This window comes from Diabrotica undecimpunctata, chromosome 1 (assembly GCF_040954645.1).
Source record: "Diabrotica undecimpunctata isolate CICGRU chromosome 1, icDiaUnde3, whole genome shotgun sequence".
Taxonomy (NCBI): domain Eukaryota; kingdom Metazoa; phylum Arthropoda; class Insecta; order Coleoptera; family Chrysomelidae; genus Diabrotica; species Diabrotica undecimpunctata.
The window spans coordinates 2,087,672-2,114,625 of record NC_092803.1 but is presented as its reverse complement, the minus strand read 5'-3'; the positions used below and the strand labels follow the sequence as shown (position 1 = coordinate 2,114,625).

At 32.9% G+C, this 26,954-nt stretch overlaps 2 protein-coding genes across 6 annotated transcripts; one reads left to right on the top strand and one right to left on the bottom strand.

Annotated features, from left to right (window-relative positions):
• The first annotated feature begins 1,465 nt into the window (after positions 1 to 1,465).
• LOC140443632 (uncharacterized) lies at positions 1,466 to 9,011 on the top strand. Of its 3 annotated transcripts, XM_072534997.1 has the most exons (4): positions 1,466 to 1,765; positions 1,820 to 5,398; positions 5,464 to 5,589; positions 7,362 to 9,011. In XM_072534997.1, exons 2-4 carry the CDS (start codon positions 5,278 to 5,280, stop codon positions 8,063 to 8,065), a joined length of 951 nt encoding a protein of 316 aa, XP_072391098.1. In that variant the 5' UTR covers positions 1,466 to 1,765; positions 1,820 to 5,277; the 3' UTR covers positions 8,066 to 9,011. The 3 variants fall into 3 exon arrangements, with proteins under 3 accessions (XP_072391098.1, XP_072391107.1, XP_072391090.1); XM_072535006.1 differs by having other exon boundaries at positions 1,466 to 5,398; positions 7,374 to 9,011; XM_072534989.1 differs by having other exon boundaries at positions 1,466 to 5,398.
• Positions 5,635 to 25,793, bottom strand: LOC140443614 (uncharacterized). 3 transcript variants are annotated; one of them, XM_072534980.1, is made up of 5 exons: positions 25,469 to 25,793; positions 25,265 to 25,414; positions 25,087 to 25,212; positions 23,626 to 23,699; positions 5,635 to 5,819 (listed from the first exon to the last, which is right to left on the bottom strand). In XM_072534980.1, exons 1-5 carry the CDS (start codon positions 25,584 to 25,586, stop codon positions 5,778 to 5,780), a joined length of 510 nt encoding a protein of 169 aa, XP_072391081.1. In that variant the 5' UTR covers positions 25,587 to 25,793; the 3' UTR covers positions 5,635 to 5,777. The 3 variants fall into 3 exon arrangements, 2 of the variants coding, with proteins under 2 accessions (XP_072391081.1, XP_072391073.1); XR_011951243.1 differs by lacking the exon at positions 5,635 to 5,819 and adding an exon at positions 20,283 to 21,923 and having other exon boundaries at positions 22,035 to 23,699; XM_072534972.1 differs by lacking the exon at positions 5,635 to 5,819 and having other exon boundaries at positions 20,283 to 23,699.
• Between the last annotated feature and the right edge of the window lie 1,161 nt (positions 25,794 to 26,954).

Here is a 26,954-nt window from a genome sequence, read left to right as displayed (position 1 = left end):
GGATTTTTCCTGCTTTGTATAAAGTTTTGGCATTCCATGTGCAGATCCTGATATTCTTTCTGCACTTCAATTTCTTATTTTTTGGTAAACTCAAAACTGTCCTTCCCGGAGACCCGATCGGAGGACTTACTGCGGAATTTATAGTACCTAATTTAGTAGTACCTATCACAGAATAAAATAACAATCAGAATACCCACTCTCAGATGCCGCATTTGAAGTGAGTCAGCAAGCTATTGTCATATTTTAAACGGAAACACAGACTCGGGTTGAGAAATTTGTGACAAGCTAACTTGTCACTTGTAACTGTAATTTAAATTTTTAGAGATTAATAATTTAGTAAATTTGAAATAATTTAATATATTCAACTAAAAGTACGAATAAAATAGTGCATATTATGTCTATGGTTGCCGTAAATAAATTCAACCCGGTTAATTTTTCTATGCACATCAGATAAAATTTCACTGAACAGCACTGGTTCTGTTTAAATGGAATCTTGACAAGAAGAGTGGTCGTTCTGATTGATTATTCTGTGGTAGTACTCAGTTTAGCATACTTTACTTAAATGCTCAGTCAATAAGGAATAAAATTCTAGAACTGTAAGAATTGGTAGTTACGTTGAATATGTAATTTTAATGGCTTGGTTGAGAGTAGATGAAGAATATATACCAATAGTACAATTTATGTGGATTTTATATGCAGAAAAAAGTGGCAACATTGTAACATACCCCCCCGTATTTTAAAAGGTATGGTATAGATAACAAAACAATACTAATGAATATAGAGGCATCTATATCTGTTTATCAATAAGAAGATCTCCAACACGATGGGAAGAATAAATGAAGATTGGTGGAAAAATCCCTACATGAAATTGTCCATCTGGTACAGATCACAGCCAATGGAGACAGCAAGCTAACGATATTTAGGAGTGTCCCCACCCACACCTTGACAAGGGTTTAAGGAATGAGGAGGAGGATATGTGTTGCCAAAGTATACAAATAAATATGTGTCAAAATATCTGTGTTTTATTTTGTTGTTTTCGGGACTTTGGTTTGTTAATGTAATCGAAAACAGACTTATTGTACTATATTTTTGGACAGAGGGAATTATATTTTTAGCATAGAATAAGTTTTTATTTTTTATAGTTTCGGCCCGTCCGCATTTGGCGCTAGAAACTCTCCCAAAACTTTCTATGGGACTTACCTTACTAGGGTGTATTCTGTGCATCGAGTTAGAATCTAACTAACTGCATGTGAATGAATAATAACTATGGGCGCGTTCAGCAGACGGAGCAGCTACCGCTCCGCTACTTCCGAATCCATCGGTTAGCGCTGGACCAAATGTCATAAGTCAAAACCTGCTGGATTCCGCTGACCGCTACCGCTACCTTATCTGTCAATGTCAAATAATTTTGTCATTTTAAAAATTAAATATTTTTGTTCTTTGTTTACGTTTGTCAGTTAGTAGATTACCAATTTAGCTTGACTTTTAAATATTATTTAACTTTACGTCACATTCATATAATAGGAATATAGAAAGGAATGACATAATTAGAGTATTAGTGGAAGAACTTGCGGACGAGGAAAATAATATCCAGCTAATTGGAAATGTTGTGGATCAGTTGACACAAAATGAAGAATTAGAGCTAAATAATGTTGAGAGAGCTCAAGTGCCTCCTAATCAAAATTTTTATGAGGAAACCATTCACCAATAATATATGGGAGATCTTTTTGTAAAGCATTTTCGCATGAGTAGGGAATGTGATGAAGTAGGTTTTAGTAAAGATTATTAGTTCTTTGAAAACTACATATAAATATTTTAGGTAATTACTCAGCAACTAGGAAATTTAGGAGTTATACCCATTTCAATTCAATACCCTACAATTCCTTTAGATAAAAAGTGGAACATCTATTAATGTGGCGAAAAGGCAAATAGAATGATGATACTTGTATATATTTTGGTTCATTAATATTTATGTTATATTTACAAACTTTTCTTATTTGGCTTATAAACACACTTTCCTCTGTAAAATAATTAATTTTAATAAAACAAAAGCTACTAAAAATATATAATTTTATTTACAACATTTTACAAGTTTTATTTACAGTGCTATAAATGTAGTTAATACAATAAACTGATTTGGAAGAAGAATATATGAATAGTATGATTACAAAAAAAAATAACATATACAGTCACAAAATAAGATAACAAATCAATTCAGAAAAAGTCACAAGGTATAATGGTATTAAGTTATCTAATGCATGCAGATAATGTAACACTAAACACAATACAAAAGCTGAAGTCGAAAGTATTACAAAGTTGGATCAGAATTATGACTTTTGAAGGGGAAAACTGATAGATTAAAAATTTGGAGCTTCTTTGAAGAGTTAGCTAATAGAAGAGTTCTGGGAGTAAAGCTGTTATAAGAGTAATTGAATCTATGAAAAGAATATAAAAAGTCTGCACATACCTAGTTGCAATATTGGAGAATAATAAACAAATATTTTGGAGAGAAGTTTGAAGCAGGTGCACAGGCTGTTGATAATTTTAAATAGAACTATTAAGTCTCTTTGATTTCTATATACCTCAAGAGAAGTTCAGTATACATTCTAATGCAACATATTCACAGTATACATGCATCCATACAATGGCATGACAGAAAATTGGACAGTCTGAAGTTTCAGTTTAGATGCAATGTAATAGGGGGACAAAACTGTAGACCAGTAAATGAAAAGGGATCTAACCATGGAGAAGGAGATCAAATAGCAGAGATGTAAGAAAAATCTTTGATGGTTCTCTTCACAAATCCAAGTAGCTTCATAGATTTCTGTATTGTTGTGGAAATGTGTGATTTATAGTTAGAGTCAAAGTTCACACCTAGATCCTTGGTTTCAAAAGTAGAATATATGGTTAAATTGTGTTTACTATATTCGAATATTATTGGGGGATGAGGAAGGTGCAAATGAAAACTATGACATTTTGACGCATCCAAATACCATTTTGTGTGCTCCACTTAGAGGCGATCAATATCCTTTTGCAGACTTCGGCCTGGCATTTGTTTATTTTAAAGCATTTTAAATCGTCAGTAAATATATAGTAAATTTTCACTTACTTGGAAACAACATATTAGATAGTTGACAATTAGATTAAACATTACACACAATTATCATCTAAATAAGGAAAGCTATATAGTGCCTGAAAGAAAGACTTTGATATGTAAGTAATAAAACCATCAACGAATTGAAACAATAATTACATCTATAGGCATGATAACAACAGAACTAAAAAACCAGAAACAGAGAGGAATAACACCAGCTTTCAGAACAAACAATTACTTAAGCAAATATAATAAGCACCAGAGCCAACATAAAAAACATTTATACAGTGGGGTATAACAAACTTAATCAAAAACCCAACATACAATATTACATCTGTTAAACTGGTAGAACCTTAAACAAATGTATACCAGAACACAAAAGAGCTTTCAACAACAAAAAACAGAGTCTACATGCACACTTCACCTTTTATATCATAATAATTCATTTAGTGAACAATTTTAAATCCTTATATTAAGAAATTTATGAACCCTCACACTGCACCATAGTGAAAAAAAAGGACCCTTCTGGCTGTGTATCTTTTTAACTCTATATACACACAAAATTAAAATCTAAGTATATATCTACACATTTCTTTAAAAAAAAACCTTAATTTGTGTTAGTTAGAGGTGAGAATCACTATATGATTCACGCAGCCTTGTTGACTGATATCGTATATTACAGCAGTGTGCATCACATGCCGATTCACACAAAAACAAGTCCATATGATTCATGCGACCGTGTTTATCAATGTAATATCGTTTATTACAATTATATGTCCATTTCCACAATATAGGCCATTTTACAGAAAAATACAATTTTGCTCTAAATGAATATTATTTATTTCCAACTGTTAGCCCGTAGGTGTTTGTTGATTTCACTGTGTACTCTGTGCAATTCTTTATACTGTGAAAATGAGTTAAAAAAAAACAAGAGAAACTAAATAGTGTAATGAAAACAATATTTTTTTAATATATAAAGTTTTTGTTAATCTCTTATTAAAATAACAATGTATTTAAATAATAGTTTTCGTTAAAAAATAAATATATAATAGTTGACTTAAGTAGTTTTTATCAGTAACCCACTTTTCAGGCTGTGAGAATCAAACATTGGTTCACATATTTCAGAGGCCAAATATAGTTTCTGTTGCTTACAGCCGTCTACGTTTAAACTGCATTAATGATACTTTGATATGAGAGACCACAATTGCTTCTCAGAGCTTTCATAATTTGTGATGTGTGAGCATTACAAATGCGTGTGTATTCGATATTTGATTCTCGCGGCTGTAAAATCGTATTACCCGTGTATCACATTATGCTTCTCATGGCAGTGAGATGTATTAAAATATACAGATATAATTCTGAATGACCAATTTGAGACATACAGCTTTCCCCTCCTTTATTTGTTCAGAGACTATAAAGTGTAAAGCAGACATTTGTTTGTCAATTGAGAAAGACAAAATGCTGAAATAGCTGTAGTGGGAAGAAATTATAATAAAAGTTATTGAGATGTAGAAAACAAAAGTTTTCAGAGTTTTCTTTTTAGATAACATTAACTATAAGTAATGATCAATTTCGACGTAAACATTTTTAATAGCTAATATATGAAGTGAAAAGAAAGTATGAACAAAACATGAAGGAATGGAACCAAACAGTCATTAAATTGTAAAGATAAATAATGGATCACCTTTTTGTTATTAGGAAACAGCTGGAAAGGAATTAGAAATCCAATCAAGAAATACCTCTAAACAAGTTAAATAAATTCAATGGATATGTCCATATAATAAAGTAATATATGGCTGGAAGTAAAAACGTAAAAACAAAACAAACAAACACCTAACCCTCAATTTTAGTACAGAAATGTCATGAATGACATTTCTCTCAACATGTTGGATGGAGGTAGCGATACATTTTTACGCTACCAAATTTGACAGGCCGCTCCGGAAGTAGCGGAGCGGTAGCGGTTTCATTTTGCAGACATTTACTCAACAGTTGTGGAGCAGCTCCGCCTGCTGAACGCGCCCTATGAATCTGTGTTTATAATAAGAAAGAATAGGAATGGGTTGTTACAGTTTTTATAACCCCAAATCCCACTATATTTTGTTTACTATTCATTCATTCACTATATTATATATTGTCTATATTTATTATCATTATAGCAAGGGGGTAGAGTTTATTTGTTAGGTATGGAATTTAACATTGCAATTAAGCAAGAGTCTGTTGAATATGACCAAAGATATATAGAGAGTCAGCTATCCACATCAATAGATCTTGAGCAATTGAAGAATGAACCAGAATTCAACTTAGGTAAGCCAATTAAGAAAAATTGGTTCACTAAAAAATGCAATATGCTTAATTTATATTTTTATTAGCACCGACAGTAAAAGATGGTATTAAAGAAGAGTTTGTTGAAGATGGCCTAAAATATATAGGGAGTCAACTATCCACCTCCCTTGATCTGAAATACTTAAACAATAAGTCAGATGAATATAACTCTGGTAAGATAAATTATAAAAATATGTAAGTAAGTGGAAAATATTTTATACTTAGCTCTCATTTATTTTATGGTTATGTTTTTTAATGCAGTCAAGAGATTCTTTTTGTTTCTGTTATACTTCTCACTAAACTTTTACATGTTAGGTCAATTGAGCCTGTATGTTTTATCAGATCCTTTAATGGCACTAGGTTATTGAGTACTATATAGTACAGGGATCTGAGCTTTGAGAACCTGAAATATAAATCAATGAAAGGATTAAATTTATTATAGAGATACAGATATGTTCTAAGTCAAGTAACAGTTTCTGAAAAAAATTATTGTTCTTCTTCTTAGTCGTTAACCTGATGCAGGTATCGTGATATCATGAAGCTATTAACTAAATTTCCCAATGTTCCTCCACGTTTTTCTATCTTCTGCCATTCTAGCACATTCTGACAATGGAGCGCCAATGGTAGCAACAATATGGTCCGTGTATCGTGTGGGAGATCTACCTCTATTTCTTTTGCCTTCTACTTTTCCCTGGATGGTAAGTTTTTCAAGACCATTTCTTCGAAGGACATGTCCAAAATAGCTTATTATTTGTTCTGATATTTGTGTTCTTAGTCTTTTCTTTATGTTTAGCTGGTCCAGTATGGATTCATTTGTTCTTCAGGCCACCCATGGTATTCTCAGCATTCGTCTCCAGCAGTACATCTCAAATACATCTATGTTCTTTTTGTCTTTCTCAGTAAGGGTCCAGCATTCCGATGCATAAGTAAAAACTGGAAAAACTAGACTTCTTACTAGTCTCATTTTTGTATCGGTAGTTATTTCATGGCTTTTCCAAATTTTTGTTAATTTTGCCATAGCGCTTTTTGCGATTGCTGACCGCCGCTTTATTTCTTCAGTACAGCCTCCTTTGTTGGTTATTAATGACCCCAGGTACACAAATTTATCTACAACAGCGATATTGTTTATCATGACCAGATGATTTTGATTGTTGTTAGCTCTGTCAATTATCATGATTCTCGTTTTATCTCTGTTTATTTTAAGACCCATCGTTAAGCTTACGTCTTCTATCCGTTGTAGCAGGTGAATCAATTCAGCTTCAGAACTAGTGAGGATAGTAGTATCATCTGCATATCTCAAGTTGCAAATCTTCTTCCCGCCAATGGTGATGCCACCGTTCCAGCCCTCAGTAGCTTTCCGCATTATCCATTCACCATAGATGTTAAATAGAATTGGGCTTAGTATGCAGCCTTGTCTCACGCCCTTTGTGACCCTGAAACTATCGGTTAGTTCCCCATTTATTCTAACTCTGGCATAATTGTTATTGTACAGGCTTTTAAGTAGCAGTATCAGATGATTGGGGACTCCCATTTCAGACAAAACCTGCCACATTTTACTCCAGTTGACCAAATCGAAAGCTTTACTATAATCTATGAAGCACAAATATGTTGTGATGTTAAATTCTCTGGATTTTTCTACAATCTGCCGTACGTTTAAAATTTGTTCTCTAGTACCACGTCCGGGAACGAAACCTGCTTGTTCCTCCAAAAAAATTATTAATTGAAAGTATATGTTTTATTATACTTTAGTTAAACTATTTTACTGCCATTAATAAAATTTCAATCATTATTTTGAAAATGATCAAATTTAGATTGTGATTTAGTGAATTTCAGTTAATAGACATGGATTTTTTAAAGTTTTCTGTTTTATTGCATTATCTTTTAATATTGCCTATCATTATTAATAATGTCTATTATAATATCTATTGTATAATATCTATTCTAGTTTTTATTTTAGGTTTTCTTGAAAAGAAGAACACAGCGGAAACTATGAAAACAATACTTGTACAGTCATGTAATAAAGAACAAGGAATAGGCTCAACTGTTGAAAACAAAACTTTTAAATGTGAAATTTGTTTTAAGCAACTTGCCCACAAAAATTCTTTAAATGAAGACATCAGAATTCATACTGGAGAAAAACCATACAAGTGTGATATTTGTTTTAAGCAGTTTTGCCAAACAACTAATTTGAAAACACATAAGGAAGTAAACATTGGGGAAAAAGGAACAGCAGGTTCTTTGAAGGAACATTTGAGAGTGCACATTGGAGAAAAACCTTACAAGTGCGAAATTTGTATTAAACAGTTTACTACAGCAGGTAGTTTAAAAAGACATTTGAGGGTGCATACTGGTGAAAAACCTTTCAAGTGTGATATTTGTTTTAAGCAGTTTTGTCAAACAAGTACTTTTAAAAAACATATGAGAGTACACACAGGAGAAAAACCTTTTAAGTGTGAAATTTGTTTCAGGCAGTTTAGTGAATCACATCATCTGAAAGATCATAGAAGAACACATACTAGAGAAAAACCTTACAAGTGCAAAACTTGTATTAAACAGTTTACTACAGCATGTAGTTTAAAAGCACATTTGAAAAGGCACACTGGGAAAAGCCCTTCAAGTGTGATATTTGTTTTAAACACTTTGCAGTAAATAGTTGTTTAAAAGCACATATGAGAGTGCATATGGGAGAAAAACCTTTTAAGTGTGATATTTGTTTTAAGCAGTTTTGCCAAACAAGTACTTTTAAAAAACATATTAGAGTACACACGGGAGAAAAACCATACAAGTGTGAAATTTGTTTTAAGAAGTTCAGTGGAGCAGGTTCTTTGAAGGAACATTTGAGAGTGCACACTGGAGAAAAACCTTACAAGTGCAAAATTTGTATTAAACAGTTTACTAGAGCAAGTGGTTTAAAAATACATTTGAGAGTACATACTGGAGAAAAACCTTTCAAGTGTGATATTTGTTTTAAGCAGTTTTGTCAAACAAGTACTTTTAAAAAACATATGAGAGTACACACAGGAGAAAAACCTTTTAAGTGTGAAATTTGTTTCAGGCAGTTTAGTGGATCACATCATCTGAAAGATCATAGAAGAACACATGCTAGAGAAAAACCTTATAGGTGCGAAATTTGTATTAAACAGTTTACTACAGCAGGTACTTTAAAAGCGCATTTGAGACTGCACACTGGGGAAAAACCTTCCAAGTGTGATATTTGTTTGAAGCAGTTTGTAATAAAAAGTAGTTTAAAAACACATATGAGAGTGCACACTGGAGAAAGACCTTACAAGTGTAAAATTTGTTTTAAGCAGTTTATATATAAACATACTTTTGATAATCATTTGCAAATTCACACTGAAGAAAAACCTTGATAGCATGAAATTTGTTTGAACTATTCTCTTAAACATGTAATTTGAAACAACACATACTGAAGAAAAATCTTAAAAAAATGTTATTATGATCACTTCTTATGTCCCAGATTGATTTTTTGTTCAAAAATTTTATTTGTTTTTAATAAAAGAGTGTCATCCAGTTTTAGTCTCTTATTTTAGTTTTTCGAAGTCTGAGATGATTGTATTGGAAAAACAATAAATCCATTTAAACCATTAATGTATTTTATTATATTCCTTAAAACTTGCATACCAAAACCTGCCAACTATAAAAATACCTGAGAAAACAATTAAGTTTTTAGTGATACTCTTTCTTCATTTCTTCATATTTGGTGATTAATATCTCCATGTTAAACATGCCCAAACCATCTTAATCTATGCTCTCTCATTTTGCTTTAATTGGTGCAACTCTGGGACTTCTCTTATTGTCATTCTTTCTTTTTGCTGCTCTGTCTAATTGCTCAAAGTTGCATACATCTTAACTACTATTAAAGCAATTTTATGTATTTTCAATTTTCTCTCCCATAATTTCATGGTGTGACTAAGTAGTTTTATAAATCACCTTTTCAGGAATATCATCTGGTCCCATTGATTTTTTAAATTTCTTGAAGAATTTGCTCGTTTGTTATTTTGGATCACCATTGCTGTTACTGTCTCATAACATTTTTCATATAATAAAGTGTTTCATTTAATAAAGTATTTTTGACATCCTTTTCGCGACCTAGTTTTTTATACTTATTATTTTCATCTCGGATACAACTAATCTGATTAAAATCTTTTTCTTTCCTTGTTTTATGTTTGGGGTTTTTCAAGTATTATATAGAGCAAATTGGTGGAGGGTCTTGTAAAACGTTACAGGGGGAGGGGGCTAGAATAAAAAACTTGTTACGTCACATCGTTTTTTAATTAAATAAAAAAACTTGGAATTCAAATCTCCCAAGTTGGCAATCCTTTTCATTTATTTATTACGAGTAATTCCTCGGTTTTTTGTTATATTGCTCTTTTTTTATATTTTATGGGTAAAATTTAGAATGTACTGTAAACCATGGAACTAACGATTTTTCCATGACACTCAATGATACAATTATCTACAACAACTGCTTTGATAAATTTAATGATAACAATATACATGGTGTAACAAAAAGGTAGGTCATAAATTAAATCACGTATTCTGGGATCAAAAATAGTTTGATTGAACCTAACTTACTTTAGTACAAATGTGCACATAAAAAAGTTACAGCCCTAGAGAAGAAAATTAAAATCGATTTTTTTCAATATATCGAAAACTGTTTTTCTGAAAGTTTTTATATAGAAAATGAAAATAGGACTTTCTTATGGCAGGAATATCTTTAAAAACAAAATAACAGTGAAATTTGTTCTCTCCATAAAAAAATTATGGGGGTTTTGCTCTCTTAAACCCCCCCAAATGTTTGTATGAGTTTCAATTAAATTATTATCGTGGTACCATTAGTTAAACACAATATTTTAAAACTTTTTTGCGTCCTAATATTTAGATAAGCCAGTTTTTATCGAAATCCGGCTTCTTTTTTAATATGTTTCAAAATTTCTGAGTACTTAACAAAATATAAAATATAAACAAATTTTCATATTACCAAGTCTCTATAATCTTACTTAATCATTGTTCAAATGATCAAAATTACGTACATTTTTTTGAATACACATTCGACACCGTTTTAAAAAGGAAAATAGAATATTTTTTAAAATCGTGGGCTTATGGTAAATGATGGGGTTGTTATATTTGATGACCATTTATTTAGAACACAACTGTACACTATTTTCTTAACATTACTTATTTTAATTATATTCAGTACTTAGTTGACGTTGCTATGAGACTACTTCATAATTACTGATACGCGTTACATCAACTTGCTATCTTGACGTTAATTTAGTTCTGATCTCTAAGATAAAAGTCGTTGTCTCTTTTATAATAGACCTTGCAACAGTCAGCAGTCGTTAATTAGTGGGTCAAGTTTGTTTTACATAACCTACGACAAATTTGCGTCGGCGATTCATAATTCTGCTGACTTTACACATTCTAATCGAGGCTATTTTATGGATGTCCTCGATTCGAATTATTAAACATATTTTATATAAACAAATGGGAAATGTATTACACGTTCCTTTTAAACTTTATCTTTTTATGAATTATAATATTTTAGGGGTAATACCTCTGGCGAAATTGATTTTCAGCTTTCATACAACGTACGTACCTTTTCATAAAACCCCAGAAGCAAAAGTCAATTGGGTCAAGATCTGCACCTCGGTGGCCAAGAAATGGGCACATCAGGGCACCTTCCAATCCAACGTCAGGATACTGATCGAGAAGATATTCTCTTATTTTATTACTGTAATGCGCTTGAGCCACCATCTTGTAAAAACCACATATTTTTCCTGATTGCGAGATTGACCTCGTCTAAGTGCTCTGGTAACACGTTTTCTAGAAAGTGGAATTAATTTTCATCGTTTAAATTGTTTGGAAGAAATACTGTCCCTATTATTATCTACAATTCCTGCCCAAACATTGACTTTAAAATTTCTTTGGTGATGAGACTTTTTTGCGTGGGGGTTTTCTTCGGCTCAGATGTGCGTGTTATGATGGTACGTAATGCCATTTCTCTTAAAGGTAGCTTCGTCGGTAAACACAACATGATTAATAAAATTGACATTTTGTGTTTTCCGTTAAAAATTAATCGCAAAACCCCATTCTTTTAGGATAATCTTCATTCAGTAAGTGATAAGGATGCTGTTCCTTGAATCTTCTCCAAATCATCATGTGAGAAACATCTAATTGAACCGCTGCCACTCTTGTACTGCTTCTAAGGATTTCTTCAATTGCTTCCAAAATCTCTGCATCGTTTGTCTCGGTCGACCATTATTACCAACAAGTTGCGGCCTCTCAAAAACGACGACCAATGGAAAGAAATAATCGTCTGCCTAGTGTATTTATCTTTACTTTTTCTTCTTTAAGTTCCATCTTCTATCGAAGATTGGAAATCATCATTGCTATGAGGACCCTGTTGACTGCTGCTCTAAATAGTTCTGCACTACTGCATTCAAACCATTTCCAAGTTATTAACCCACGATATTCTTCGTCTGCCCACATTTCGCTTTCCTCGAATTTTTGCCTTGCATAATAAGCTGCAATGAGTATCTTTGCCCTTTCATAATACGACCCAAGTATTCAAGTTTTCTTCTTTTGATAGATTATTATTTCAGCTTTATTTCCTATTCTTCTAGTAACTTCTGCGTTTGACATTCGTTGAGTCCATGATATTCATAGGATTCTTCTGTATTTGTAGGTATCCACCATCTCAATTACAATATCTTCAACAATAAATTGGATGTTTACATCTGCTGATTTAGTCAAGATCATACATTTAGTTTTTTTTCAAATTCATCATTAGTCCGTATTCATGACAGCATTCATTAAGTCGTTGCATTACGTTCTATTGTTGTTATCCGTCAGTATCACTGTATCGTCTGCAAAACGCAAGTTATTCAAAACTTCTCCATTTATAGATATACCTTCTACTGAATCTGAGGGCGTTTTTTAAATACCGCTTCACTGTAGACATTGAAGATTACTGGTGACAACACGCAACCCTGGCAGACTTCTCTCTGTATTTTGATACCTCGGGTGTTTTGGTTGTCAACTCTTACCTTCGCAGTTTGATTTCAATATAGATTAAATATAATTTTCATATTACGACTGTCAATATTTCTGCTTGTTAATATTTCTACAAGCTTTTTACGCTGAACCTTATCAAATGCCTTTTCAAAATCTACAAAACATAAGTATATGTTTTGATTCATATCCATGCATCTCTGGGCCAGCACATTCAAGCCGAACAAAGCATCTCATGTGCCCATACCATTTCTAAAGCCAAATTGTATGTCACTAATGGCATATTCAAGCGTTTTAACAATTCCGCTGTGTATTATTTTCAAAAATATTTTCAGTGTGTGACCCATTAAAGCTTTTTTTTTCTTATTTTATGGGGGGGGGGGGGGAGTGGTCCAAATGTTCGGAACATACCTCGGTCCTAGAAGGTGGACAGAACCTCCTTCCAGCCTCGGTTATGAAGGACTCCTCCAGCGTGGCCACGATGATACCAGAGGCCGTATGCTAGGGTTGTTCGGACACCATCGCCGTCAATGCCAGAGACCTACCTTCTAAAAAAAACATTCTCCTCAGCGGTGAATTACCGGCCGGATCGCCCTGATTGGGACGCAACATCGGCACGGCATTCACGCATTCCTTACTTCTTGTTCCATTCTTTCCAATGTTCTCCTCACATATCTCTGAACCGCTGTCCACCGATCTGACCACCTAAGCATTTCCTCCACTAGTTCCGTGAGTGATTGCAACCTACTTCCTAGCTCTCTCAAGCAGGCTCCTCTCACCTATCCATCTATCGCATACCAATAGAGTATTTGAGACAGTGTCCGATATTTCACAATAAAAGCATTTGTCATTTTCTGTCTTTCCAAATCTGTAAAGGTATGCCCTGAAGCAACCATGTCCTGTGAGCATCTGCGTCAGGAAATAATCCAAACGCCGGTGCCAGCAATGTCTTCATTTCTTTTCTCGAATATTCTTCCTCTTTCCTTCACTACCACTTGCATCGGAATACACTCGGTGATAACTCCTAACGCCTCGGCAGAAACTGTTCTGTATGCACACGCCACCCTCAATAGACTCTTCCTATCTGCTCGGGTGAGCTTCTTTCTGTACGCCTTTGTCAAAACTGCAGAACTCCAGACAGGCGCAGCGTAGAGGACGATCGATTGCAGTATAGAATGAAGGGCACTTCTCTCAGTTTTGGGCCCTCCGACGTTGGGCATGATCCTTCCCAATGCGGCGGATCTCACCGCTTTTACGTGCTCCTCCACTTTCCGTTTTAACTCAGAGTCACCCCTAAATACCTCACGCATTTCTTTGGAACCACTCTCTTTACTGCACATTCAAATGTTATCCCGTCCCTTGAAAATTATAGCCTCGCAGCCAGTTCTAGCTCATGCATTTTCATCCATTCCTCGACTTGGTTGCATGTACGCATTTTTTCCCTTGGGCCATGCACCCCTTCGGCACGATAGTTTACACCTTGAGGTTAGGGTGGCGATATATTAGAATGATGCATAGCCGCCTATTCTATGCATATCCATTTGTTTTCAGTGGTTTTTTCCACTGGTTTTTGTATTAGTGGAGGTTTTCTCCTCTGGTATAGGTTTGTATATCAGGACGTGTATGATGGGTAGGGGTGAGTGTCGTATGATAGTTGGGAGTTTTTGTTATGACACAGGGACCGGTTAGGAATTTGAGTAGTGGACAGGTGTTCCATTTAGTCGCCTTTTACAACAAGCAGGAGAAGCCGTGAAGGTATTTTACTTGAGCGGCCCGCCTTCACACGGGGAGACTCATTAAAGCTGTGATCATTAATCTGTGATCTGAGCAGGCTGTTACACTTGACTTTTTGAATACTACCACAATGGTCGATTGCAGCCATTGTCTGGGGATTGTGGCAGTCAAGAGTTCAACCATTACATCTATAACATCTTCATCAATAAGTTTTAATAATTCGATGGGCATATCATTTGGTCCAGTAGCTTTGCCATCTTTTGTGTTTTTGATGGCATAGATGACTTCTTCCCGTAATATTGGTGTTCTTCTCTTTCATCATTAAAATACCTTTTGGATGTAATTGGTCCAGTGACACAATCTTTTCTTCATATCAGTAATAATATATCCCTTATCATTTTTAAGGATATTATAAGCTTTTGCGTTTTTTCTAGAACCTGTCATTTCTTTAATTTTTTTGTGTAAATTAAAGCTAGCATACTTTTCAATGAAAGTACTGAAAGCAAAAAACTCAAGCGGCATAACAAAAATCATAGAAATAAAAAATGAGAAAAACGTCACCATCCGAGACAGAAAGGAAATAAGCGAGGCCATTGAAAAATTCTACACTAAATTATACTCGGTAAATACACAACCACAACGTACTGAACGAACAATAATTAACACCGGTTCAGAAGAAATATCGGACATAACCGGCTAGGAAATAAGAATGGCCCTAAATCAACTAAAAACGAATAAATGTCCGGGAGAGGATAAAATTACAGTTGAAATGTTGAAAATTAGTGGCAGGAAAATGGAACAGGTATTAAATATTTTATTTAATAAAGTAATGGTACAACTCTGAAGTCATTTTACTATTCAAGAAAGGAGACAAACATCGAGAATTACCGACCAATATCCTTACTATCACATCTGTATAAATTACTAACTAAAATCATAACACATAAGCTCGATTTTTATCAACCTATCGAGCAGGCTGGATTCAGAAAACATTTTAGTACCATAGACCACTTACACACCCTAGGAACACTGATAGAAATGTTCCAATTCATATGGCGTCCGTCGATTTCCATAAAGCATTCGATTTCATCGAATTATGGGCAATACTTGAATCTCTAGAGAATGTACTAAAAACATATATGAAAATGCCACCATGCAGATGAAGCTGGACGAAAACACAAAAACTAATCCCATAAGACTACAACGAGGAGTAAGACAAGGAGACACCATCTTTTCCAAACTATTTACCCTTGCTCTAGAAGACATTTTTAAGAAACTAGAATGGAACAACAAGGGTATCAACGTCGACGGATCATGCTTAAACCACTTGAGATTCGTAGATGACATAGTTTTAATAGCCGATAATATCCAAGAACTAAATGATATGTTACAACAATTAAATGCAGTTTCAGGAGCGGTAGACTTAAAAATGAACTACAGTAAAACAAAAATACTGAGCCGAGACCAGACAAATATAACAATACAAAATCATACCATAGAAAATGTTGAACATTATGTATATCTAGGTCATGTCATTAAACTAGGAAAACCAAATAAAGATGCTGAAATTAAAAGAACATAACTGGCATGGGACGCTTTCGGCAAACTAGTATATATCTTGAAAAACTCCTCCATTCCTGTAAACTTAAAGAAAAACAGGTATAACACATGCATACTACCAGTTTGTACCTACGGCTTGGAGACAGTAGCCGTTACCAAAAAATCTGCTAAAAAATTAGAAACAACGATTCGATCAATGGAACGAATCATGCTTGGAATATCACTGAGAGACAAGATTAGAAACACCGAGATAAGACGTAGAACGAAGATTAGGGATATTGTGGAAGAAGTTACAAAAATGAAGTGGCGCTGGGCAGGTCACGTAGCCCGATATAATGACAACAGGTGGACACGGAGAATTCTAGAATGGAGACCAAGGACGACAACAAGAAGCATGGGAAGACCTCAAAAAAGATGGGTAGATGACATAAGAACAGTGACAGGCAAACAGTGGATTAGATTGACGCAAGATAGAGAAAGATGGAAGCAATTGGGAGAGACCTACATTCAGGAGTGGATGGAAAATGGTTTACAAAGAGAAAAGATACTTTTTAAAAAGATCTGATTTGAAAATTTTTTCAACAATCTTTACGGCGGGACTCTAGGAGTGAAACTACCTTTTTTTGATTTTAAAATACATATCTTCTTCTTCTTCTTCTGGTTCCTATCCGTTTCGGATGTTGGAAATCATATTGGCAATCATGACCTTGCTCGCTGCGGCTCGAAACAGCTCCGTTGAGGTTTTCTTAAACCATGTTCTTAAATTCCGCAGCCATGATATTCTCCTTCTACCGGGTCCTCGCTTACCTTTGACTTTACCTTGCAATATAGACTGCAGCAGGGAGTAACGGTGCTGATTTCTCATAACGTGTCCCAGATATTGCAATTTTATGCGTTTGATCGTAAACACAATCTCTGGTTCCTTCTTCCTTCTTCATTTTTTCTAGTAATAAAAAAAATACATATAGGTATTTACAAATAATTGTCTTCAAGTCAACTAAAAGGCATGAATTTTAATAAAAAGACGTAGGTAAGAGTTTTTAGCGAGAATTTTATATACTTTATTAAACTAACAAATATATTTTAAATTACTTTCTTTGATAACCATACAGGATGGGACCTCTGGGAACTGCATCGATCGATTATGTAAATACTATAGTTGTTGAAATTTCGCTAGGTAATAGATTTCGTATACCTATCATTTCTTATATCTAAGTTCAATTATTTTTTAGTTATTGGCCATTGAAAAGTGAAAATTTTTCGATTTTGGATAGTTATTACATTCAAACGGTTTGACTTTAGAGCGACACGGTTTACACATTCCTATTCCAACTTATCATAAGCTATCGAAAAGTTTTCCAACGGAAAAATACAAATACTCGATTTCTGTGCACCCAAGCTAATCCCCGAAAACCTCGTTCTCTGATGAGACTGATAAATGCATTTTATTGGTTATAGAATAATAGAGGTTATTCGCAGATATTCAATTATACTAATATCGCCCTCTACATCCGAGATGTCGGATTCGTTTTCGCTATTCTCTCCTGTGTTTGTGTGTGTAATCAAGTGGTCTCAGTTTCTGTTTTCTCAACGTCATGAGTGAAATAATATCGCCAATTTGGTTTTGTTACGCTTGCGAAACCGTCGTCGATCAACTGACGCACCTCTTCGTTTTTAAAAGTGGTATTATAAGAAGCTGTGGAGCAGAAAGACAAGGAGACTTTGGAGTGGGTTTTATCGTAAACCATAAATGCCGCAGGTCAGTATTGGGTTTTACTCCAGTTAATGAAAGAATATGCAAAATACGTCTAAGGGGAAAATTTCATAATGTTACAATTATTAATATCCATGCCCCAACAGAAGCAGCAAATGAACTAGTAACCGACCAATTCTATGACCAACTACAAGTAGAATGTGAAGACGCACAGAAGAGAGATGCAGTTATAGTTCTGGGTGATATGAACGCAAAGCTGGGAAAAGAGAAAATATATGCAGATACCTTTGGTAAGCATAGTTTACATGATATTACCAGCAACAACGGTATAAGAGTGGCACAGTTGGCAATGGCAAACAAACTAAGAGTTGTTAGTACGTGTTTTCCTCATAAAAATATTCATAAAGGAACCTGGATGATACCTGGTACTAATAAATTTAATCAAATTGATCACATATTAATATCTAAGCGGTGGGCAACCTCCGTAACAGATGTTAGAACATATAGAGGCGCAAATTGCGATTCGGACCATTTCTTGATTATATCGAAGATAAAACAAAGAATATCAATGGTAAGAAAAGAGAAAGGCGCCAAACAAAGAAAATGGAATACATATATGTTTAAAAATCCTAAAAAGAAGAATGAGTACCAGCAGAAAATAAAAGTAATATTAAATGAAAGAGGAGAAAAAAACAACATTGAAGAAGAATGGAATATCATCAAAACGACAATTACAAATATGGCAAAGGAAACATTAGGTGAAACCTCAAACCAAAGAAACGAGGAATGGTTTGACCAAGATTGCCAACAAGTAATAAATAGCAAAAATATAGCTAGACAGAAATGTCTACAAAGGGATTCCCGATGGAATAGAAAGGCATATGAAGAACTCAGAAAAGATGCAAAGAAAATATGCAGAAGGAAAAAGAGAGAAATGTTGAATAGAAAAATACAACAAATTACAGATTACAATAACAGAAGAGAGGCTAGAAAATTTTACAAGGAAATCAAGCAATGCACCCAAGGATACATAACAAGATCAACAGTTTGCAAGGACAAAAATGGGGCAATTATCAGCGAGAAAAAGGAAATAATGAAAAGGTGGAAAGAGCATTTTCAAGAGCTGTTAAACCCAGAAAAAGAACAAAACGAAGATTAAGAGATAATTCACCACACAGCAGAACAACTAGTTGAGCAACCAACATTGAAAGAAACGATAAACGTCATAAAACATCTAAAAAATAACAAAGCACCTGGCACAGATGGAATAATTGCAGAACTGATAAAGAATGGTGGACATGCGCTATGAAGGCGTATCCATAAACTAATCGACCGCATATGGACACTAGAAGTCATCCCAGAAGATTGGAAAGTGGGAATCATACTTCCTATGTACAAAGGGGGAGACAAACGACTCTGCAAAAATTATAGGGGCATAACAATTTTAAATGTCATCTACAAGATATTATCAGGAATTATATATAGCCGCCTGGAATCGTTTTCGGAGGAGATTATTGGTGAATACCAATGTGGCTTCAGACCAAAGAGGTCAACTATAGACCAAATACATATGTTAAGAGGTATACATGAAAAATGTGTTGAATATAACATACCTATTTACAACCTGTATATCGATTTCAAACAGGCGTTTGATGGAGTAGATCGACAAAAGATGTTAAAGCAACTATCTATGTTAGGGATACCCAATAAGTTGGTTAAACTTATACGAATGATTCTGGAGGGTTCCAAAGCTATGGTGAGAATAGATGAGAAGCTGCTACGTTTGGTCTATATATAAATGAAAGCAAAACAAAATATATGGAGTGCACAAAATCGAATGAACATGAGAATCTGAAGGTAGACAACCATACCTACAAATATGCCTCCACTTTTCCCTACCTAGGCTCAATAATAAATGACAACAACATCAGTCAAGAAATACAAGCACGGATTCTTAGCGGTAATAAGTGCTTTTATGCATACAAAGACTTAATGAAAAGTAAGTTACTGAATGGTGAGTGTAAGCTGAGAATCTACAAAACAGTAATTAGACCAATGGTCACATATGGATGTGAAACGTGGACCCTCTCAACCACTGATGAAAATCAACTGAGAATATTTGAGCGCAAAATACTCAGGAAGATATTTGGACCAACCCAATGCAGCGATAGTTCGTGGAGAATTAAAATGAACCACGAGCTGGATGAACTAATGCAGAGCGCAGATATTGTCAGATTTGTAAAGTAACAAAGACTAAACTGGCTTGGTCACCTAGAAAGAATGCCAGATAATCGAGCTGTAAAAGTAGTCCAGAGATGGAAGCCCCAAGGAAACAGAACAAGAGGAAGGCCCCGTAAAAGATGGATAGACGATGTAGAGAGGGATCTTAAAACCATGAACATCAGGCAGTGGCGAAGGAAAGTATCCGACAGGGCAGAATGAAAGAACATTGTTAAGCAGGCCAAGACTCAAAAAGGGTTGTAGCGCCATTAGAAGAAGAAGATTATAAGAAGCTACATATCGCTTAACTTTGTTCCACACCATTTCTATAGGATTTAATTCGCAATGGTACGGAGGAAGCCTTAAAATCGAAACATGATGTGGTGTAAAATATTCATATGTATTGATCTTTAAAAACACGCGCTGCTTCAAATAGCACTACTCGAAAAAAAAAATGTCTTTTTCCACTAGCCATTCCTTGATTGCAGCTTTATTCCAGAAGTTGTTAGCAGTGGCGAAGCTTGATGAAAAATTTTGGGTAGACAATTTTAAAGGAGTAATCCTTATTTCAGGAGTGAGGAAAATAAAAGAGAATATTTTTTAAATATTTTATTTTCATAAACAAGTAAACATAACAAAAACATGGACACATTTTTTAAAACAAAAAATAAACTTAATATAATGTTTATTCGCTATGTTAAACAATAAATATTAATTTTTTATATATTATGTCAAATTTTCTATTTTTATAACTAGCAAAATAGTCAATAACTTGTTCTTTCATTTCTGGAGTAATTGAGTGCACCATATCCTTTTCAATGCTTAAAGTGGATAATGAGGAAAGTCTTTCAGTAGCCATTGAATTCCGCAAATATGTTTTAATTCTTTTTAAAGTGCTCATAGATCTTTCAGATGAGGCCGTTGTTACAAGAATGGTCAAAAATAATTTTAGTAACTTACAGCATTCAGAAAATACTTCTGTTAACTCGTTGTCAAAAATATATGAAAAAAGTTGGTAAGGTTCTAAATGTTTTTGTTCATCTGAATAAATTACAATCAATTCGTTTTCTAATTTTTTCATATCAAAAGTTTCAGGATATACTTTATCTAGAACAACTAAGAGATTTTTTGGAAATTGTTTATAATAATTTACGAAACTGTTTTTGTTTAGTAAGTTGACGACAGAGAGTAAATGGGTGTCTTCGAATCTTTGTTGTAATTGCATACAGATTGTATCCAGTATTTGAAAACCTATTTTTTTTTTTAATTTTTTACTGTGTTAACATCAAGAGTTGTTTGATATTGGTGCACTCATTTACGCATATTTCAATTGTATGGTCATTTCTCATATTTTTAATATTTTGTGTCATTTTATGTATTTTTTTGACTATAAAATCAAATAGAGGTGTGAAAATAAAAATTTTGTAAAAAAGACGTAACATAAGCACAAATTTAGGATTTAATAAAATATTTTTAATATAAATTTGGTACTCTCTGGGTCAAATTTGTCTGATTATATAATTATTTCTGTGATATCCAGTAATTTTTGATAATATTTGTCAATTGTAAAAACCGACCTTGAATGAAAATTCCATCTAGTTTCAACAGCACGTGGCAATGCAAACCCCATTTTACGGAGTTCTGCCATTCTTAACGGAGATCTACTAAAAAATGTATGAAAAGCGGATAAGTTACAAATACAAAGTTTTCCATCCTTAATTTTTTTTAATCATAGAGTAGAACTAAATTTAATTGGTGTGCGTAACAATGAATAAAAATGGTAGGAGGGCAGGTTTCTTTAATTTTAGTTTGAACGCCATCTTTTGCGCTTGACATTACACTAGCGCCATCATATGTTTGGCATATTAATTTATCATTTTTTATCTCGTTGGAATGTAAAACGTGAATAATTTTTTCTGTAAGACCATTTGCTGTTTTATCACTAGACACGTCATAAAATCCCATAAATCTTTCACATATGTATGTCTTTTTTGTACACATACCTTAATGTGACACTAAACTGGGATTTGCAGGATACATCAGTTGTTTCAACAGCCTGAACAGATATAAAGTCCGCTTCTTGCAATTCTTTAAAAATTTTCTGTCTGATAATTCATTCCACTGATTCTATCAACTGATTTTGGATTTCGCTGGATGTGCCTTTAAAAATGTTACTGGCTTCTAAGTGATCACGCATATTAGATTCTTCCAGAGCAAGTAGATCTAACAGTTCCAAATAATTTCCTACAAATATATCAAATTTATAATTTATGAAAATTCTAGAGTTAGAATATTTTATAATAAAATATATTTTCGCAATAGTAATGTGATTAAAATTTAGTAACTTCTACTAACCTTTATTTTTTGATGTACCAGTTTCATCTAATATCGCCAATATAATCAGATATGATTAATTAATTAATTAGATACGATCAGATACAATTCAGGTGTCTTATTATCACAATGAGGCGTCATAGGATCAGATCCTTTAAACTCATCTAACTTAATTTATTTTCAACAGTTTGGTTTAAATCTTCTAACTCGTTGAATTTTTTTTTCAATATCTGATCGGCATGATGCTTCCAAAATATATTTTCATTAACAATTTTAAAAATATAATGCCTATCTCCTAAAACTTCATTTATAACTCCTTTTACCCATTTCCTCTTCTTAGGATACCTATAATCTCTTACTAATTTGTGATTGAACAGCAACTGTAATATTACTTTCTGACTTGCATTTGACAAAATGTTTTAAATTATACAAAGGTCCCTTCAAGGTAGTATGAACAAATATGCATTCAACAATTAAATTAGGTTACTAATCAAAACAAATTTCTTACATTGATAATTTAATTTTTGTTTTCAGTGTGCACTTTTAAATGATTTTTCAAACTTCTTGTTTCACTAAATTTCTTAAAACATATTTCACATTTATAAGATTTTTCTCCAGTGTGTGCTCTTAAATGTTTTTTCAAAGAACATTTCAGAGAGAACTGCTTAAAACAAATTTCACACTGATAAGGTTTTTCTCCAGTATGCACTCTCATATGTTTTTTCTTATTACCTAATTGAGAAAACTGCTTAAAACAAATTTCACACTTGTAACATCTTTCTCCAGTGTGTACTCTCAAATGTGTTTTCAAATTACTTGTTAGAGAAAACTGCTTAAAACAAATTTCACACTTGTAAGGTTTTTCCCTAGTGTGCATTCTCAAATGTTTTTTCAAACTTCCTGCTTCACTAAATTGTTTAAAACAAATTTCACACTGAAAAGGTTTTTCTCCAGTGTGCACTCTCAAATGTGTCTTCAAACTTCCTGTTTCGCTAAATTGCTTAAAACAAATTTCACACTGGTAAGGTTTTTCTCCAGTGTGCACTCTCAAATGCTTTTTCAAACTTCCTGTTTCACTAAATAGCTTGAAACAAATTTCACACTGATAAGCTTTTTCTCCACTGTGTAAATTCAAATGATTTTTTAAACCTCCTAATTGACTAAACTGCTTAAAGCAAATTTCACACTTGTGAAGTTTTTCTCCAGTGTGCACTGTCAAATGTCTTTTCAAAGTACCTGTTACAGAAAACTGCTTAAAACAAATTTCACACTGGTAAGGTTTTTCCCCAGTGTGCACTCTCAAATGTATTTTCAAACTACCTACTACAGAAAACTGCTTAAAACAAATTTCACACTGGTAAGGCTTTTCTCCAGTGTGCACTCTAAAATGATTTTTCAAAGTTCCTGCGTCACCAAATTGCTTCAAACAAATTTCACACTGGTAAGGTTTTTCTCCAGTGTGTACTCTCATATGTTGTTTCATATAACCTAATTGAGAGAACTGCTTAAAACAAATTTCACATTTGTAAAGTCGTTTTTCAGTCTGAACTTCTATATGTTTATTTGAATTATTTTTTTGGGAGCAATGTTTAGAACAAATAGAATTGTTTACTGTTGCTTTTCCAGAGTTTACACCAGATAATGTTCTCCTAATTTCCATTTCCAATAATTTTTTCTGTGAAAAAGCTAAAATTAAAAACAAATTATAAATTTTTTATGCATAAACTACATGGTAAAAAAAAGTAACTAAAGAATGCATGTGCTATTACATAAAATAAAAACATAGCACAAATCCACATACTACTGAGTCTTGATCTAAGTTAGTATTAAATAATATTTTTAATAGTAATAAATCCGCGTTTAAGTAATCATTCTAATACATACGAAATCTATTTAATTACTCTTATCACATCACTTAATATCAGATATCTATCTTTGAATATTTGCAGCAAAATTAGAAGGAAAGGTTTATTTTACTGGTACATAAATCAGAGGATTTATATTTCTACACAATCTGCTATTTCAAAACTGTTTAGTAAATCGGAGTCCAGCTATTCCAAAGTTCTTGATATATTGTTGAGGAAATTTTATATCATGTATATCCTAGATTTGGATGGGGAACCAATACAACAGCTGTCAATTTTTCTAAAAGATGGTAAGCACAGAGTGAAGATCTTTAATTATGCATTTAAGATTGTTGAAGTTTTGTAATGGGTTCTTCAAGATGGACATTTGTTAGTGATGTCACTATCAGAGACCTTATAAATAACAATAAGGAGTTTTGGAGAAATTGTAGTGAATTTCTAATTGATGTCACAAATATTGTGTAATGTGTCTTGTACTCTCACAACCTGAATATGCTACAGTAATTTGGAGGCCTCTATGAGCAACACAAATTCTACTGTAAAAGTCCAGAAAAATTTCTTAAGTATTCTTAACTACATATAGGAATAAAACAAATACAAAATTATGCTTCTTGTGGTGCCATCTTGTTCACAGATTTGCCACAATTTAGGTAAATGGATCTTTTGAGTGGCATTTGTGATTATTAATTAAAACCAGTTCACCCTCCCACATTTTTAAGCCAAAAACATTGTCTTAAACCCCTTCTTCCTTCCATTTCATCCTCCATCCATTCAAGGGTGTGTCTTTATCTACTCATCAAGGTGGAGCTTAAAAGCAATTTTACTCCATAACAGTGGTTTCTATATTTACATTTTTGTTGGACATTGTGTTCTTGAAAAAGATCTAAGACAACTATGAAATTAAACCATGGTGGTGACAACAAGATGGTTACATCAAAATCAGTGCATCACAAACCATATAAAGTAGTTAAAGGTCAATTTCAAAAATTGCTGCTACAAAGTATCAATTAATGAACATCTACAGGCTAAAATAATTTTCTATTTACTTATAATTTTGGACATCAAAAACTACAAGAAATATAAAATGTAATTTTTAGTACAAACAATTGGGGATTAATACCTTATGAATACAATATTTAAGGTGACATATTAAAATGAAAGGTTTATAACCTTTACCATCTCTTCTACATGTTTTTATTATAACTCACCTGAGTTATCTTCATCTGGCTCATTATTCAAGTATCCAATATCATGGGACGCTGTTAGCTGATTTTCTATATATCTTTGGTAATCTTGAGTAAATTCTTTTTTAATTTCAGTTTTTATTTCTATTGCTAAAATACCAATTACATCAAATTGATTAATACATTTTATTACTTATCTTACCAGATTTGTCATCCTCCCAAGCTTCAATATTATTTGTTGATATGTATAACTCCAAGTCTCCATGATCAAGGGATTTAGTTAGCAGACTTTCTACATATCCTTGGCCATCTTCATCAAATTCTTTCTTAATTTCAGCTTTTATTTCTAGTGCTAATAAATTATTACATTTTAATTATTTAACACTAACTTTTATTATTGTCTTACCTGATTTATCTTCTGGTTCATTCTTCAATGCTATATTTGTTGATGTATATAACAGACTCCCTACATATCTTTCACTACATTCAACAAAAGCTTCCTTAAGTTCAACTTTAAATTCCATAGCTAAGAAATAAACTAAACATAAATATTAGAAACGTACAAAATGTACTTTTTTTACTTTAATCACTGGAAGTAAAAGATTTAGTAAAAACACATAATATTGTTACTAAACTAAAATTATGGATTAAATATATTTTAGGATTTGATTTTAAAATATGATTATTAGAGCGAAAAAAAAATAGAAGGCAAAAATCAATATATTGACAGAGTTGACAATGTTGCCATTTATTTTTGATGAGCGATGTTCATCGATATAATTTCGTTCATCGATGTTATTTAAGAAACATCGATTGTGACGAACAAATCTTTAATGGTCTAGTCTCTAAAAAATATATATATATATATATAGAACTGAAGAATTTTCTTTATTAGCAATATATTGTTAGAACCAGTCTAGAACAAAACATCCATGTTTTAACATCGATAATCAACTTGCAAATTATCGAGTAAATCGATTATTAGTAACCATTAAAACAGGACACATTAAGTAATACGAAAATTCATAAATACTTCAAAAAAGAATTTCAGAAATTGTTCAGAAACCTAAAAAAATAATTTGTAGTATTTAGTCGGTATTATGTAAAGCAGACATTCAACACAACATGAATATGTTAAATTGGTTGCTTTCTAATCGTTCTCTATCATCGAGTTTAGATTCTAACTCGATGTTCTCTATAGAATTATTCTACTCTCGTTTGTCTTGTAGTTTAGTTTTGTAGTCTTGTAGAGTTTATACGATGTCGATTGAAAAGTATAAAAACAAAATTTGACATCGAGTATCTTCTGTAAAATATAGGCGGCGCAATAAAAATTAAAAAACCTTTTATTTATAAATTAAGCTCTAATATTTGTGAAACAGTAAAAGATTTTTAATTATTCACGTTTCTTTATGAAATTTACACCAAACGGCTAAAAGTTCAAGACAGAAGGTAATTCCAAACTAATGAAGGATAGATGTTAGTCAGTCCCAAAAATTTTATTGGTCACCGTGATGATTTATATAACAAAATTCCATTAAACCCTATTCATTTTACATATTCCCAATCGTCAATAGAACCACGTGTAAGCCAAACAGGGTCGTACTGATGTACGACCTATATATCATATGATTTTTAAAAATATTTACTTTTGAAACTGTTAGTGTAAGAATTTCTTAAAATTTAATCATTATATCACAATTAAACTAAACTCTAAAAAGTAACACGACCAGTAAATAACTTAACAATAACTATAACATAAATATAACAATATATTAACTTAAAAATCAACACGATACAACTTGAATTTAAAATGCTGGCAAGTTGGGATCTGTATCATGAGAATCTGTCTCGCTTCAGGTAATAAATTATATTTAATAGCCTCTTGACGA

Coding starts and splice junctions, on each gene's coding strand:
- LOC140443614 (XM_072534972.1), bottom strand. CDS start 25,586: ATGGAATTTAAAGTTGAACTTAAGGAAGCTTTTGTTGAATGTAGTGAA. Junction 25,415..25,468: donor TGAACCAGAAGATAAATCAG/GTAAGACAATAA, acceptor ATAATTTATTAG/CACTAGAAATAAAAGCTGAA. Junction 25,213..25,264: donor TTGGGAGGATGACAAATCTG/GTAAGATAAGTA, acceptor TTGGTATTTTAG/CAATAGAAATAAAAACTGAA.
- LOC140443632 (XM_072534997.1), top strand. CDS start 5,278: ATGGAATTTAACATTGCAATTAAGCAAGAGTCTGTTGAATATGACCAA. Junction 5,399..5,463: donor TGAACCAGAATTCAACTTAG/GTAAGCCAATTA, acceptor TATTTTTATTAG/CACCGACAGTAAAAGATGGT. Junction 5,590..7,361: donor GTCAGATGAATATAACTCTG/GTAAGATAAATT, acceptor TATCTATTCTAG/TTTTTATTTTAGGTTTTCTT.